The sequence below is a fragment of the Eptatretus burgeri genome, chromosome 10 (genome assembly GCF_056783735.1).
Source record: "Eptatretus burgeri isolate ZD-2024b chromosome 10, Ebu_testis_v1, whole genome shotgun sequence".
Lineage (NCBI taxonomy): Eukaryota > Metazoa > Chordata > Myxini > Myxiniformes > Myxinidae > Eptatretus > Eptatretus burgeri.
Genome location: NC_140970.1, coordinates 72,465,949 through 72,483,448, shown reverse-complemented (window position 1 = coordinate 72,483,448; position 17,500 = coordinate 72,465,949). Strand labels below are relative to the sequence as shown.

Here is a 17,500-nt window from a genome sequence, read left to right as displayed (position 1 = left end):
GGGCAAGGTAGGAGAGGAGACGGTAAAAAACAGTTTCTGAAAGGTAAAAGTTGGAGGTGCGGTTAATACTCGGGTATAAAATCATAATCAGTCATAAAAACGATCAATGCTGAATTTCAATTACATTGCAAATTAACGATTTTGTCGCAGTCGGAGCAGCTGTTAAGCTCAATTCTGCCATTTAAATTACAAAAATCGGTTCAGGTTAAGAGTCTGTACAGCGTTTTATTAACTCTGTGCGGAAATGAAATGTCATGCTCAGAAACGTCCGGTGACACCCGGAGATTAGGTGCCTGGCATATTTCGAGCCTAACGGCTCTGAAAACGGCTCTGAAAAGCGCGGCAAGCTTCCCTTGTATGTCTTGTTCAAGAGGGAGACACTGCCCAAAGACAATTTTCCAGCCTACATCATTGTTCATGCTCAGCAGAAGGGGTGGATAGACGAGGTACTTATAGTGGTGACCATCTTTACAGATGCATCATTTTCTACAAAAACATCCGATGCAGGCAGAATTAATCCACCAAGCATGTTCCTTACATGCCGACGCTGTGCTAGCAAATGCTGGATAATGGGGCATGGTTTACAACTCGGAACAACCAATCAACCCTGAGTACTTTTCTATACGAGGGAGGAAATGGATTTAAAAGGAAGAAGAAGAATCTCACGAGAGTGAGAAGCCACAGGATGGTGAAGCTTTAAGAAGTACCAGTGCTGCTCGGTTCTTTTGGCTTCCTTTGGTTCTCTTTATTTCTATCAGCAGTTCCTAACTTGCTTCCCACGGATTACTTGTGTCAATCAGGCGAACTTTCTTACTTCACAGGCCTTTGTATTAGATCCTGGTTTCGAGGAACATAAGCTGCATCTCGGTGGAACCACCACAGATGAACTTTCCTATTTCTCGGACTTGGTATTTTCATCAGTTGAAAATCAACATTTCATGATGTGTTTCACGCCGGGATTTTCGACCCGGATTCCAAGGAGCATTGGCCACATGAATCTTGGTTGAACTTTCACCATTACTCCCGTCGCTATGTTGGCTGAGCATTAGGTCGACTTAGAGACTGCCGGCATTCATCGGGAGGATGAGAAAGGTCGACCTTCTGTTGATCTGTGGCTGGATCGTCAATGTGTGGGAGGAGACATCATCAAGCGAGCATTTCTGAAATACTGCATCTCCAACAACATGGACGGCAAAGAGGACATCATCATTGGGGAGAAGGAGGCTGCAAATGATGGTGACAGCGACAGGGACTTGCTCCACCCTGATTCAGACAATGAGTCACGTGCAGTCTTCGACGAGGAAAGCATTGATGAGGATTTCCTCGGATTTAGCTGAAAAGCTTCATCAAACCCAAACGGCCCTCTTCATGGCCATAAATCTACATGAAATATGTATGATACCAGTATGAATCACTTTTCTTCCTTTTTCTAGTCACCAAAAAATCCTCCTTTTAATATTAAAAAGTAAGAAAGAAAAATAAATACTTCTTGGTGTCCTCACCTCTCTCTTCAACTTCTTGAAAATGAGAATAAGACACGCAAAGTAAAGTAAGACTTCTGGCAAAGTACGAGAGGCGAGCGCTTCTCGGTGAATCATGCAGTGTACCATGGAGGTCTGAGGAGCCACCTCAAGCAATTTAGCCTTGAATCCAGAACGCACTCCTAACATTGCTGGCACGCAGTCTGTTGTAGAACCGAGCAACTTTCCGAAGTCCAGAACATGGTCACAATAAAACTGCTCTACTTTCCCAAAAATGTCCTCGCCTTTGGTGGTGGCCTCCAATGGTTTGATGAGCAGAGGCTCATCGACAAAGTTATCAGCCTTGATGAAGCCGACCCAGAAGATGAGTTGCGTATACGATGCGATATCAGTGGACTCGTCCAACTGTATGGCGTACCACGGCGATTCCTTGATCTTCTGTGCGACCTGAGCCGTTACGTCCAGACTCGTATCTTCAATTCTGCGTTGGATGGTGTTGTCAGAGAGAGGTATAACTGCCAGTTTCTTCGCTGCTTCCTCCCCAACCATCAGAGATACCATGTCCTTTGCACATGGCAGCACGAGTTCTTCCGCAATGGAGTGAGGCTTTTTAGTCTTGGCAACATGGAGCGACACTCGATACGAGGCCTCTAATGCCCGAGAATTGGTCTGATGGCATGTACGCTCTCTGTCAAGATGCGTATTCTTGAGTGCAAGAAGTTTTCTCTCAAAGAACGCTCTCTCCTTATCCTGATAAGGCGCATGTTTTGTAGTCAAATGCTTCTGCAACTTATTTTGTTTCATAGACTCCGTAGAAAGCACTTCAAAATAAATCACACACTTCGGCCTCTGTGCCCGACTTTTATCCACCACGTAGTAAAATCCAAGGTCCAGAAATTTATCCTGGTAAGAACGTTCGAGATTTGCTGGTGGCGGTGCTGCCATCACAAATAAGGTCTCGAGTCGTACATGGAGACGTGAATAGACGTTAATGATAATGTTAGAGTCTGAGTCTGAGAGGCCGTGGATCAAACCACTAATTTCCCACCAAAATGAACCGCCCTTCAGCGAGCCCACACATCGGCTGGATCCCATTCCAATCGTCATGTTGTGCCGGTTCCCATATTTTGAACGAACCGTTTATATTATATCACGTAAAAGCGAACACCGATCGAAAATATACAATTTTTTTTCGCTGCAAGCGGACACCCGCGACTCCACGAAATTTGCTCGGCAACCCCACGTGTATATATATATATATATATATATATATATATATATATATGTATATGTGTATATATATATATATATATATATATATATATATGTATATGTGTATATGTGTATATATATACATGTATATACATACATATACAGCTCTGGAAAAAAATGAGACCACTCCAAAAAAAATTTAAATCAGCATCTCTCCATGAATGGCAGCCATTCCATTCCAGTGTCTGTTGAATTCAAAGACAGGCACACCTCATTCTACTTCGTGAGGTACTGATTAGGTGATCACCTGAACCGAATCTTATTTAACAAGGAAAAGTATAAAAACCACTGCTGTAGTCATCACAATCCTCTTGCAATCGGACCAGCTGGATGGCAAAAACAGTGCTCGTAGTACGTCAAAAGTAATTGGAATCCAAAAAATAACTGCTGACCATGCCAAAAGCGTTGAAATGAAGTTTTGAGTGAGGAAAAGAAGGGTTCAGTTCTGGCTTTGCTGGCAGAGGGATACAGTGAGCGTCACGTTGCTTCCATCCTTAAAATCTGAAAACGGCGGTTCATAAGAACAAGGTCAAGCTGCAGATATTGGGGACAACAAAGCTACAGATTGGCAGAGGGCGAAAACGACTTTCCACTGACCAGGATGACCGCCAACTCATTCGAATGTCACTCAACAACCGTAGGATGACCAAGTGACCTACAAAAAGAATGGCAAACGGCAGCTGGGGTGAAGTGCACGGCGAGGACGGTTCCAAACAGGCTCCAAGGGTGAGATGCGAATCCGTACACTTCCGAACTTCCTAGGTGAAAATGGACTGCATTTTCGAACTCAGTGGGGTCGATTTACTCGAAGAAATGTTTAGACGGACAACAAATTATTTATAGATTAGAAAATATTGAAATGAGTAGGATTAGTTACTCAACTCCAGTAATGATAAATCTTGTTTTAGGACATATTTTCGAAAATGTAGTGAATTCAACGTCGGTGCAGTCATTTCTTGGAGTAAATCGACCCCAGAGAGTTCGAAAATGCACTCCATTTCCACCTCGGACATCCAGAAGTACCCGTAATCGTACCTGACCATACCCTAATTTAACCAACTCATGAAACTAAAAGTCGTCAAATGGAGCGACCTCTAAATCACCTCCGATCAACTTAAATTTTTTTATGCGAGTTATTGAATCATAGTGGAATAATTTAAGGCTTGGGGAGACAACATCTGAATTTTTATTATTTTTTTGCTGTTTTTGGACCACCCTAATATATATGTATATGTATATATATATATATATATATATATATATATATATATATATATATATATATATATATATATATATATATATATATATATATATATATATATATATATATATATATATATGTATGTGTATATATATATATATATATATATATATATATATATATATATATATATATATATATATATATATAGATATTTGTTACGGCTGTGGAAATTTGCATTACACCATAAAGGGCCCTCAGGTGAGATATCTCCATAGGTACATGTGTAGTTAGCCCAAGCCCGTTGCATAGAGGGAATTTATGTGATCCATTTGGGCTGCGATCCTCCAGTTAGCCATTTTTCTGTTTTATATTTTATTTCAAACAAATAGCATCTCAACAACCATGCCATCCCCATCACAGCGCCAACCACACTACAACCATGCTACCCTCCACCATTTACGCTACCACATCTTCGCCACTATGTCCGCTTCATAACGGCAAACAAAGGCGCCAAGGAGGGAACTGCAAGGATGCGCACGTTTCCCCGCCTGTTTCTCCCATTTGACTTCCCCACGCTTTGGAGTGGAGGAGGGGCGATGCAGGTCAGAGGTCATGTAAGGGAGGGGTCTCATTTTGGGGGAATAATTCTCTGGCCCAGAGCCAAAAACTGACTCCCCCGGCCCCCGGACGGGGCGGGGTAGAGGGAGAGCGTGAGGGAATGCCCTTTTCGGGAACCCTCTTGAAGGAAGGTGGAGCCGAGAACGGGGCGGGGCGAAGGGCGGAGCCCCGCGCTATAAAAGACGGACACGGACGGGGCGCTCTTGCACCTCTTCCTCTTCCGCCTCTTCCTTTTCGTCTTGGCTGGTGGTCTGGTTGGTCTTCGGTTGGTTTTTGTCGAGAGTTGGTCTTCGGGAAGAGGTCCTGCGCCCGCGGCTTGGCGAGCGGCCCTGTCACGAAGGCACGGACGGGAGACGCGGCAGCGCCCGTTGTGAGGTGGACCTGCGCGTCCGGACGGGGAGTGCCGGAGAGGGTTCACCAGCCGCGAGAGAGGTCGGGGCCAGGCGCGACCACGCTGACGGTCGCGGGAGAGCGACTCACCAGCCATAAAAGGGAAGTCGCGACTTCTTTCTTTCTTTTCTTTGGGGTTTTTGTGTAAATGTCTGTGGGTGGCGCCAGTCTGGCTCAAGTAGTATTGTTTTAAGTGTTGCCGTGTGTACATGTATAGTCGGTTGTAGCTCTGCATTTGCTTCTATTGTTTTATGTGCATTTTGACTGTATAGCTGTATATACGTGCTTGTCTGTGTGTGTGTGAATAAAGTGCTTGCATGTTGAACTGTGCCCGTTTCGCTTCGTCTCTTTTCCTTTTTTATTGACCCTCCATCTTGCATCACGTAAGGGGTTCGTAGTGGATGCAACATCCCGGTAATTAATCGGAACCGTCAAGGCCGACGATAACACCGCTCAGTTATTACTGGAGCACGGAACGGACCGCTTTAGCGGTTCGTGTCCGGAGTCGGCCTGTGGCGTGGTACGATCGCCCGGTCGACCATTCGCGCAGGTACTTAGGTAGATCGAATTTGGCGAGCAACCCTATCCTGCGCGGGTGGGCAATTGGCACGATCGTGGTGAGGTTAAACCCCCACCCGTGACTAGCTCCCGGCGTTGTTCCGAGAGGGTCACGACTGAATTGTCCGTCCGGTGGGTGACGTGCCGCGATTCGAGTTACGTGGCCGTTCGCATGCCGGCGGGCGCGAATTCACAACAATATATATATATATATATATATATATATATATATATATATATATATATATATATATATATATATATATATATATATATATATATATATATATATCGATGTGAGATGTTCTTTGAAGATGCTGCAATCACAACAACAAACAAGCAGACAAATAACATGTCTGGCGAGAGATGCAATACTTTGCTCTCACCTTATCGCACCTTGTTGTTCCAGGATGTACTGAAGGTGGGTCATTCCAGCCATCTCGTCGCCCTGCAGGCATGGCATTTTATTGGAGCACATCATCCAGTCTTTTTCCACCCATCATTAACCCTCTGAACCCTGGCACCCATTTTACCAATTGGTATTCAAACTTCCACATACCTGAGCGGCCGGTTTACCAGCTGCTATTAAAACCTCCATATACTTAATTGGATGGTTTACCGGCTGCTATTCAAACTTCCATATCCTGAGTGGCCGGATTTTTCTCCAGGGAGCCAAAGGTTGCGGAGCTGAAATTCCAAGGAGCTCAGGATTCAAAGCGTTAATGAAAAAAATGTATCTGAACCAACACTTGAACTCACCACACAACTCAGGTCAGTCAGGTACGGGAGCATGTGCCAGAGCAGCGTGTTCGCTGCGTCCACTTTCCGCCAGTACTCCAGGGGCCTCTGTCTGGCCATCCCCCAGGCAGATGCCTGGCCTATCCCCATCTCCTTGAGATGCCAATCAACCTGCTGCAACCACGAGGCACATGGTCGGCCCATTTGCTCCTCCACTCACGAGACTCCCTCGCTGAGAGAATCTGGTGAGCAGGATCAGCATCAGGAAAACGAGCCACATGTCCATCCAGCCGCAGCTGACGCTCACGGATTATGCAGGTAACAAATCTCATTTGAGTCTCTCAACAACCGCTCGTTGGACACAAAGTCCGACCAGTGAGAGCCAAGGATTCTGCAAAGAGACCTGGTACCGAAGGAATGAAGACTCTATCTCAGATCCCTGGTCAGAGTCCAAGTCTCACATTTATAGAGCGAGTATGAAAGCACCAATGACATGAAGACTCGGACTTTCGTCCTCTCGCACAGGTACCGGCAGCGCCACTCCCCATGATCCAGTGAATCCATCACTCCCCAGGCCTGACCCAGACGTCTGTTGACCTCTGACTCACATCCAGCAGAGACATGAATATCACTGCCAAGGTAAGTCAATCTCTCCACGACCTCAACATCCTCACCACAAACAGGCATAGACAAGACAGCAGCATCCAAGATGTCATTGAAAGCTTGGATCTCAATTTTGACCCAGGAAACCTATAATCCCAGCAGCTCCAACTCCTCATTCAGCACTTCGAGGGCCCCCAACAGGATATCTAAAGTCTCCGCAAAGATGACTGCATAATCTGCAAAATCAAGGTCAGAGATCTTGACATTCCCAAATGATGCACCACAGCTTGATCTCTCCGACATTCTCCCCAGAATCCAGTCCATACAAGTGCTGAAAAGTATGGGGGCCAGTATGCACCCCTGACGAACTCCAGTAACAACTGGAAATAAGTCAGAGATGGTACCACCACATCTCACAGCACTCAGTACCAGAGTAGAGTTCAGACATCAGATCGATCCGTTTTGGTGGCACCCTGCGAAGACCAAGAATCCTCCAGAGGGCATCCCGATTTACTGAATCAAACGCTTTACAACAATCAACATAGGCTGCAAGCAGCCCCTGCCCAAACTCTCGTCTGCGTTCGGTGAGGACCCAAAGAGCAAGGATACGGTCAATCGTTGACCTCTTTGGTGTAAAGAAGCCTGACTGCTCTGGACGCTGGTGCTCAAGCAGATGGTGGCAAACCCTATCAATAATTGTCCAAGCAAAGACCTTGCCTGGCACTGAGAGCAGCGTCACCCTTCGGTAGTTGTTGCAGTCTTTGTGGTCACCCTTCCGTTTCCAAAGAGGGACAACAAGGCCCCTCTTCCAGTTAGTTCAGATGATGCCTGTGTTCCAAGCAGAGCACAGAACTACATGCAACAACACGAGTGCAGCATTTCTACCAGCCTTGAGAAGTTCAACATGGATGCCTCAGATCCCTGGAGCTTTACCCCATTTCAACCGGTTCACCATAACACCCCTGACCTCCAACTCAACAGCTGGTGGATCAGCCTGGACAACCGCTCAAGGTAACCGGCAGAGCGGGCCTTCACTTCAGACTCCTTTGTCAAGAGCCTACCACCCTCTGCTCTAACTGCAGTACACCGAGGGATGGGCTTGGATGAACGTAATGCACAAATTCTCCTGTAAGCAGAACGAGAATCACTTGACCACAGATGATGCTCTACCCCCTCACAGATTCCTTGCACACAGGCCTCCTTGTCCACCCTTAGCGCATGTACAGTTTTATGCCTCAGCTCCCTGAACAGCTCAGCTCTGCCATTTGGCCTGGCCCTGCCACTCTGGTCAATGGAATCCAGTGTCCCTTCAGAGACAAAATTCTTCTTTGCCCTATGGTGAGTTCCAAGACATTCATCGGAAACATCAAGGACGGCAGTCTTGAAGGCACTCCACAACTCTGCAGGATCTCCCAAAACACTCAGACTCCCCAAATCTCCACTTAGCTTGTTCGCAAACTCCTCAACTACCCTCTCATCATTGAGCTTGCTAACATCCAGCCTCGGCTGAGATGGAACCATTCTCCTGGATTTAAGGTGCAACTTAAGAGTTGCCACAACAAGCCGGTGGTCAGTATTGAGGAACTGAGCTCTCTGGTAGACCCTGCAGTTCTGGATCATCCTCCAGCGACCATCAACGAGCACATGGTCGATCTCCTTTGCCACACCGCCAGTGTTGGAATAACAAGTCCAGCGATGAGCTTGTGGGTGCTGAAGGCATGAACCGGCCACCCTAAGTCCATGACTTCTTGCAAAGTCAAGGAACTTAGTGCTGTTCAGGTTCACAGTTCCAGACCCATGGGGACCAACACACATCCCATAACCATCCCAATCAGTTCCAGTTGATGCATTGAAATCCCCCAAGGCTGGAAGTGTATCTCGCCTGGGGCACTGATCAACCACAGACTCGAGCGTGGCATAGAATGCACCCTTCACGGTGAGATCACTCGCCTCAGTCGGAGCATAAACAGAGACGAGGGAAATGACACCCAAGGAGTGATGAATCCTCAGTCTCATAATACGCTCGTTGACCGGTGTTACCTCAATTATCATTGGAGTCAGCTTATTGGACACAGCTACAGCAACTCCTTGGGTATGGTAATCATCAGAGCGACCAGACCAATAGTCGGTGTAACCACCCGCCTTTATCTCGCCACAATCCGGTCTCCGAACCTCAGAGAGTGCTGCAATCCTGATGTCCAAACGCTTGAGCTCAGATGATAACAGAGACAGGAAATCATCCTCTCTTTCATTCCAGGCACCCACCCGAAGGGACCACCTCAGGTTAACCCAAGAAGACCGCCGTCTAGTGGACGACACCTCAGCACCACTCAGACACACTCTCCCGCAATCTGACCCAGGAATGTTACCCCATAGTTTCCCTCCTATCATCAAATATTGGGGGAACCGAAGGCTTTGCCCCAATCCCATCATCCAGTGAGTTGTCCTGCGAAGGGAAGCTGCACAGGAGGTAATCCCATGGAGTGGGTTTTCAGATTTTTTATTCTTCGAGAATGTTTCGTGGAATGAAGTGTTTTACGGTGGCTGGAGTGCAAATCCTGCCACCAACCTCCTAATAATGTCACCCAACTACAGGAGGACGTCCGCAGACAGTTGGGCACTCGATAGGGATGGCCGTTGGCTCACAAGGTACTACTCCCCCCTTTGACAGGTTTTGTTTTTAATCCTGATGGGTGTTCATACCCAACCACCCTCCTCACCAGGAAACCTGGTGGGGGAGACGGTTTAGTTGCTGACAACCCAACCATGGAACAGGTTGGTCCAGGTTGACATGATACCTGTAGCAAGTCACAGATCTGATCTGGCCTGATCTGACAATATGGACAAGTGTTTCGTGCAATAACAATGCAGAATCATATGGTCAGAGTTATCCAGTTACCTGTTGGAGGGGGGCAACATGGTACTGGAGCCCCTGGTGTGAAAACTTGGGGTCCGGATAGAGAAGTGGGCGGAAGGTTGTTTGTGGGGAAAGAGGAAGGGATGAAGCCTTGAAGGTTAAGGTCTGGATAACCAGAGGGAGCTGAAGAAGGAATGATGGAGGGAGGAGCAAGAGGATAAGCCATCGTGCCCTGAGAAATGTTTGCAGGCTGGCTGAATGCTGGAAAAAGAGAGAAGACGTTACAGTTTGTCACGTGCATTGTGTGAATGAGTACAGGTTAGTTGTGTTATCTTTTGAGGAAGCAAGTCACAGGTGCCTTTCACAAGTCCGTAAAATGCTTTGCTTGGAAATCATTGTTGGATGACAAAAGATTTCAACATAAACCACGGAGGCATAAAATGTGTTTCACAAGGGTCATTTAAAATAGTCACTATGCATGAGGGAATTAAAAGGGCAGGGGTTTGGGGGTGAGCAGGTTAGGTGTCATTTTGTATACTTAATATGTAAAGATGCGGTGCCCTTATACACAGTGCCAAGGCAAGTGCAGAGTCTGGAATAGTTCAAGCTTGTAAGTAGTGGGGGAGAAGAGAGGGGGGGTGGAGGGGTGTGTGTGTGTGGAAGAACACTTCATAAAATGGAAACAGAATAAGCAACGTAAACACAGGACACAGATGAACCTTAAAATATGTCAAAGATAATTGTTCCCATTCCTTGCATTATATCAATGATATCAAAGATACCTTGCATTATAATGCAAGGTAACACTGCCAACTTGCTATTTATTTAATTTCCACGAAACAAACAAAAGAGAAAAAAAATTATCACCGGGCATCGTGGAATGATGGGAATAGCCAAGAGTGGCTCCCCGTGAGTACATGTTAACCCCGGATTGAACTGGTGGGATTGATGGTGGATGAGCAGTTGCGGGTGGCTGTGGGATGAAGAAGTTCGCAGGAGGTAATGTTGGCATGGTTGAACCTGGAAAGAGAAGAAAATATAAACAAGTATCTTCTTCAGGTGGGGAAAACATGAATGAAAACCAACATTCTGTCCAGTATTGACATCAGCTCACCATGAGGAGCACTCGGCAAGGATGGTTGCTGTAGTGGGGTTGGGCCGATGTTTCTCGGTAACTGTGGAACAAAAAGGGGTGAAGGAACACTGGGAGTTGAAGTTGGGGTCTGAATACTGGGTGGAGCTGCAGGTGTCTGCAAAAGACAAAATATGGTAGAAATAAAAGTAATAATAATAAAAGAATCAAGCTTTATTGAAGGTTGGAGGTCACCTGTGCTCGGGAAGGGAAAACCAAAAACACCAGGAGAGATAAGAACAAGCCTTTGGTACCTTGTAAAAGTTTGGCTTTTCCTGCTGTGCAGGGTGTGTGGAACCAGCCTGGTATGTTTTTCTTCTCGACAATTCAAAGTGTGGAAAGGGAAAAGGTGGGGTCGGCTGCCCAGCTACTGCTTCACCTTGTGCATGGAACAGCCGGTCACGCAGCTCCAAAATTGAGGACTGTCAAAAAAAAACAATTTGCACTTGAGCAGCAGCTAAGTCATTGGTACGGGTTTCAGAAAAGAAACTACAACATACAAAAAAAAAAACACTTGCAACAATACATTCTGATTTTATTCTCATTCACAATTTTGTATTTTGTTGACATCTTGCAGAAAAAAATTGAATCAGCAAGAGAGAGATGGACACAAAGCTGAAGCTAACAAAATGATGTTGTTTATAATCTGATGCTGTAATAAACCAAATCTTCAACCATCACGAGCAATTTGCAGTGTTTCACTTTCAAACATGTTATAAAGCTGTCTCAGAGAGAGAAAATGTGGGCAAAATGTAGCATTATACAGTACATATGGGGTGTTTCATACACACATTTCAATGAGAGGCAAAAGGTTGCCATTTTTGTGACTATGTTGTTAATAACATGGAAGCTAACTTTCTAACACTTTGGGTACCCAGTGTCAAATTCATACACATATGTCCAAGAAAACCACCTCATTCAGGGTTGCTGGTAAGTAGTCCATGGCTGCGCCAAGCTGTCCCTGAGCTGCCAATAGGCCTGCATAGCGAGCAAGCTTCTCAGCCATAGAAAGCCCTTCCACAGCCCCTCCAGATCCATAGAGGAGTTCAAGTGACTTTCGCAGAATAATCACCTTCTCCACCAGATCCTGAGAGGTTTGGAAAAAAAACAATGGAACAAGGGGAAGAAACACAAACATATATATATATATATATATATATATATATATATATATATATATATATATATATATATATATATATATATATATATATATATATTTATATATATATATATATATTTTTTTTTTTTAATGAATTGGGGTGACGAGCAGAGTACCCGCCCTACAGGCGATCATGTTCCAAGCAGGCAACACGTTCTTCCAACGCATATCTTTATTTGGGTGGTATACAGGCAACTGACATCTCTGTACAGTATAGGTTTAAAAAATAAAAAACCTGGGTTACGTGCATGAAGCAAAAACATACCTACTGCTGAAATCCAAAACACCTCGCTGCAGTGGAAAACATGGGGACAGAAATACTGTACTGTAAATGGAGACTTGTAATACCCTCCTCCACCTGGAGGCGGTGCTACACGATACACATTTACAAAGATAATTTATGCCTCCCCCACCCCATTCTCCCTCCATCGCCCTATCCCCAAAACCACTGGCAAAGATAAAAAATACACTGATACATTAATTGGGGTCATGCAAATCCTCTGTAGCAAGTCTGGATGTAATCATCCCAGAACTGAAGTAGGAGCAGCACAACAAACAAACACAAACACCAGTCTGTGAATTATATTAAGGATTCATTTTTATTTGTTGTCGTTTCATTCTTTTTGCATAATTATTGTATCCTAACCCCCGGGGCATTTTGTTTTATTAAATACACATGGTCTCGGGATGGATTCTGATTGTGCTGGTACCTTTGGTGATTTAGGTTGATTGTAGTTTAATGAGAGGGCAGTCAAAACCATGACCAATGGTTTGCTCAGTCTAATTACATCAGTCATGGACGTCTATGAGCACTTTACCCAGCTAACTCCATGGTCCCACGAGCATTGTAATGTTGCAAACAGGCCCAGTAACTGACTCGGGACCATGAACTTGGTTGGCGGTGTGGAAGAAATAAAATCTATTATATTCATGTATTCTCAATTTCGTTATACTCCTGTTTTTAACAGTATAGAACAGGGTGTGACTTTTGCACTGGAATCAAATTGACTGTCAGTAAAATCTCTTTTTGCAGCCTTTTGATCTCCAGTGATGTGGATGATATACATGCAAGATAAAATAGTGTCTCACTAAATCTTATGCGCTTTATCTTATTGAAATATATATATATATATATATATATATATATATATATATATATATATATATATATATATATATATATACATACATACATCATACATATATATATATATATATATATATATATATATATATATATGTCATCTTTTTATATATATACATCTTTTTATATATATGTCTATATATATATATATATATATATATATATATATATATATATATATATATATATATATATATATATATATATATATATATATATATATATATATATATATATATATATATATACATACATATATATACATACATACACACACACACACACACACACACACACACACACACACACACACACACACACACACACAACACCGGGCGGAGTGGCGTGCGCCTGTAATCCGGCTACTCGGAGGCTTGGGTTGAAGGATCGCTTGAGGACGGGAGCTCTGCACTGGGCCGCGCTATGAGAGGGTGTAGGGCAACCTGGAATCATGGCGAAACCCAATCCTTATCCGTGTGTCGTAAGAGGCGACCAGGATTGCGTCAGGAAGGGCATCCGGCGTAAAACCTATGCCAAATCAGTATGCGGATCATAACGGATGATCCGCTGTGGCGACCCCCTAACGGGAGCAGCCGAAAGACGAACAGCACACATACACACACACACACACACACACACACACACACACACACACACACACACACACACACACACACACACACACACACACACACACACACACACACACACACACACACACACACACACACACAGTTGCGGTTCTGGAAACCGCATGCCTCCAAGGCAAGAGCATCCATCATACAGTGGTCGCCAGACAGTTGTTCATTAATATATGTACAGTGAGACCTTTCCCTCATTTCTAATGGATCAAACAGGACAAGTGCGTTGTGTGGATCTTATAGTTCAGTCTGATTATATCTCTATCTTCATTCCAACTCTTTTCCTCTTATTCCTGGAATAAATCAAAGCAGGAACTGCACTCAGACGGCCACCTGTAACAACTGTTGTCACACCCTACACTCCAAGAATGAATTTTCGCAAAAGCAAACAAACAACCTCCACCCACTGTTTAGGAAGCACACGGTGCATTCCGTTTCAACCCATTTCTGCATCTAATAATTATATCTATCCTCTTTTCAACCCAAATCTACATCTAATACTTAGATCCAATCCTTTCCTTCGATTCATGACACAGATCAGGGTCGGCACCTCGCACACCACTGCCTGTGATAAATAACCGCGAGCATGATGGCAGACAAGGGTACAGCCCTGTAATAACCACAAGTACAACAGCGGACCCGCGCACACTGTACGGGGCATGCATAGCACATCTCTTCATTTGGGTCTGTGCATGGGTTTACAATAACATCTTACCGTCGATCTTCGCTTGCCACAGCAGCCACCGATGTCTCAGGCGGATGGTGGAGGTCTTCTCGCACCTCCGCCTCGATGCAACTGCCACCAAACAGAGGCGTGCTGTGCGGCCCGGATCGCTCAGGCCACGTGGCGTACCACGGAGCAGGCGCATTGACCAGCACTAACAGCAGATCGCTGGGGGTGCCGGGGCAGGGCATGGAGGGCCAACGCGCCCCTCGGCCAGTCGCCGGGACACGGCCCAGGAGTTCGGTGCAAGGCGATTCATATCACGGGGTTCGGAGCGAGACGATTCCGCAGCTCAGCTATGGCTAGCCGGATGTACAATGAGGACACTTCCGGTCATTGCGGCAGGGCCCTGCAGTGGCTGGGGCCCAATCAGATCGCCCGATTCGGGTGACGACATCGCTTCGGGGTGGCACCCCGCCCTGCACCACAGGATCTATAAAGGACGGGTCGTGAGGCCGTCTGCGCTCCTGCTCGTCCTGCTCTTCCTGTCAAGCCTGGCCTCGATCTCTGCATTCGCCGCTGACTCCGCTTTCTTCACCGCCTCGTCGCTGGCTCCACCCACCCACCTGATCCTGTCTGCCACTCCACCCACTCGCTCTCGACTCCGCCTTCTCCACCCACCCGCCTGCTGTATGCCACTCCGCTCACTCGCTCTCGACTCTGCCTTCTCCAACCACTCGCCGCTGGCTCCACCCAAAGTCCCTCCCTCATGCCTGACGGTCGCACCCCTTCTCTGGATAGCCAAGCAGGAGACAACGCACGAACTATCAAGGAGGGATCGCTTAGAGGAGCATCCCCCAAAAACGTACTGGGTGGCACGGTCAGTCAATTGTGCAAGGTATTACGACTGTGTGGGTGTGTGTGTGTGTCATCAGTTATCTCCAAATGTGGGTCTTAAAGTGTGTGTGTGTGTGTGTGTGTGTGTGTGTGTGTGTGTGTGTGTGTGTGTGTGTGTGTGTGTGTGTGTGTGTGTGTGTGTGTGTGTGTGTGTGTGTGTGTGTGTGTGTGTGTGTGTGTGTGTGCCAGTCACATGGCACCTGTCCTCGCTTAAGTTAAGATTGCAGAAGAAATATCGGGATAAGTCTGCTCTGTGTCTGCTTTTGTAAGTTGCTTGTTTTATTGTCGCACCACACTTTTCTTTCTTTCTCTACTTACACACAACAATAAACTCTATTAATAGAGCCACATATATTTCCTCGCCTGCCTATAATAAATCCTTTTGTAGAAATGTTCCCAGCTCCGAGCCAAGCCGGGACGTTATTCCAAATGATCCGTTCCTTTTAGCCGGTATGTCCATGGCATTGTCGCTCAGCTGCATCTGATCCAGAAAGGTGATCCGGTTCGGACAAGGCGTACCGAGGGCGTGTCTCCCGGAAATTTGGTCACGTGATTATTTTTAGGTAACAGATATTAGACTGAGGACCCTAAGTCACGTGGTTGAGTTATTGGCGTTCATGGTCGGTTAGTGACCTGCCACATCACGGAGTTATCTGTGTGCGATGGCCTGCGATTCCGCGGAGTCTGGTGGGAACCCGAGATCGCCTCCCTCCCTTTTGGTCTTCTCACCCAGACCCCCGGCCTGCAACAATATATGTATAAAAAAAAAATTTTGATTCATGTTATGAGTGTCTTCGCCTAATTTTCATCATCTATCAAAACTCAGGCATAGGACCCCTTGCTTGATTTCTAAAATTCGCACAATGATAGTTAATCTTCTGTCAACCATTTAAGTTTTTGTTCCAATATTTTTCCTGTTTGTAGCTTGCTCTGAGCATTGACAAAGGAAATAATTATTTTTGCAACTCCAGCACATTTGCATAACTTGATGCTTATCATCCAAAGCCTTCATCAGGTGAGTGTGAATAAAATCCTAACTACTGGTGTTCCCATTTGTATGTGTAAAATTGCTTCCAACATGTTAAGTTCACCTGATCATCGAGCTCCAAATGTGACCCAGACTCCCAAAGATCGATTGCAGTAAGAATGGAAGTTCAACTGGCAGGGTCTTGTCCAATCCAATTTCACAACTTTCAGGTTCTTTCACACTTTTGGCAACATTTTCAGATGATAAAATTGGCTATCTTCAATCTGTTAAGCTGCAATTATGAGATGTAGGGGAAAGACTGATCTTGCGAGTTACAACGTTAAAGAGAAATGTTTCTCGATATAATCTCTTTCCGAGACAAAGCTGGAAATCATTCCACATACTTTCATAACACCAAAAACATTAATCAGTAGCTGTGTTCAAAATGGTGGTGAACGTACAACAGAAGGATATGTATGATAGATGTCAGAAAATGCAAATGATACAAAGGCAATTGTTTTGTTAATTTGTCTCAAAGTTTAAATACATCAAATGCTGTAGTTGTCACCAAAGGTTGAAGTACCTTTTATAGAACCAGTTTCAAAAATATTCTGACCATTTATTGCTGTCTTAATGTAGGGCCAATCGACACCCCTATTCCAAACTTGTTTTGTATTTCCCCTTTGTGTTGACAATGGTATTTTGGGAACAAGTTTTGTTTTTAAGTTTGGCTTACTAGTTTTGTTTCTTGTCATTACATTTTCAGCAATGCATTTTACAATCATTTTCAGAGCACCAACTTACAATTATTATTTCCCCATGATCAGAAAAATAATCACAAATGCATCCAGAACAGAGCGTATCACAGGATAGAAAGTGCATCATGAGCTGAATAATGATTCACTGGCTGCCTTTCAGGATTCCTTCACCATGATAAAACTGAATTTACATCATCTTTCAAAATGAATCAAAACAGCCCTTGCTTATTACTACCTACTTGGAGAGCCAAGGAATCTGAGCATTGGTGTGTGCCGTCCCAGCAAGATGCCAACTTGTCAACATTCCCAGCACAAATATAGCAGAGGCAGGCCTGTGCACAGAGCCGACCACCATCCTCCATCTCCAAACGGGAGCCGAGTGCATCTACAAGGAATGACAACGACAAAGCT

General features: G+C 45.1%; 1 protein-coding gene across 3 annotated transcripts in view; it reads right to left on the bottom strand.

The window, feature by feature from the left end:
• LOC147018854 (protein transport protein Sec31A-like) overlaps nucleotides 1–17,500 on the bottom strand; it is a 197,475-nt gene that overhangs the window by 20,875 nt on the left and 159,100 nt on the right. For 2 of the 3 annotated variants that reach the window (XM_085898953.1, XM_085898951.1), the window contains exons 17-23: nucleotides 17,329–17,474; nucleotides 11,770–11,943; nucleotides 11,111–11,278; nucleotides 10,839–10,974; nucleotides 10,592–10,744; nucleotides 9,767–9,985; nucleotides 5,913–5,974 (exon numbers count right to left, since the gene is read on the bottom strand). In XM_085898953.1, coding sequence (XP_085755079.1) covers nucleotides 5,913–5,974; nucleotides 9,767–9,985; nucleotides 10,592–10,744; nucleotides 10,839–10,974; nucleotides 11,111–11,278; nucleotides 11,770–11,943; nucleotides 17,329–17,474 — 1,058 coding nt within the window. The remainder of the gene's footprint in view (nucleotides 1–5,912; nucleotides 5,975–9,766; nucleotides 9,986–10,591; nucleotides 10,745–10,838; nucleotides 10,975–11,110; nucleotides 11,279–11,769; nucleotides 11,944–17,328; nucleotides 17,475–17,500) is intronic. The other variant, XM_085898952.1, reaches the window with a different exon arrangement.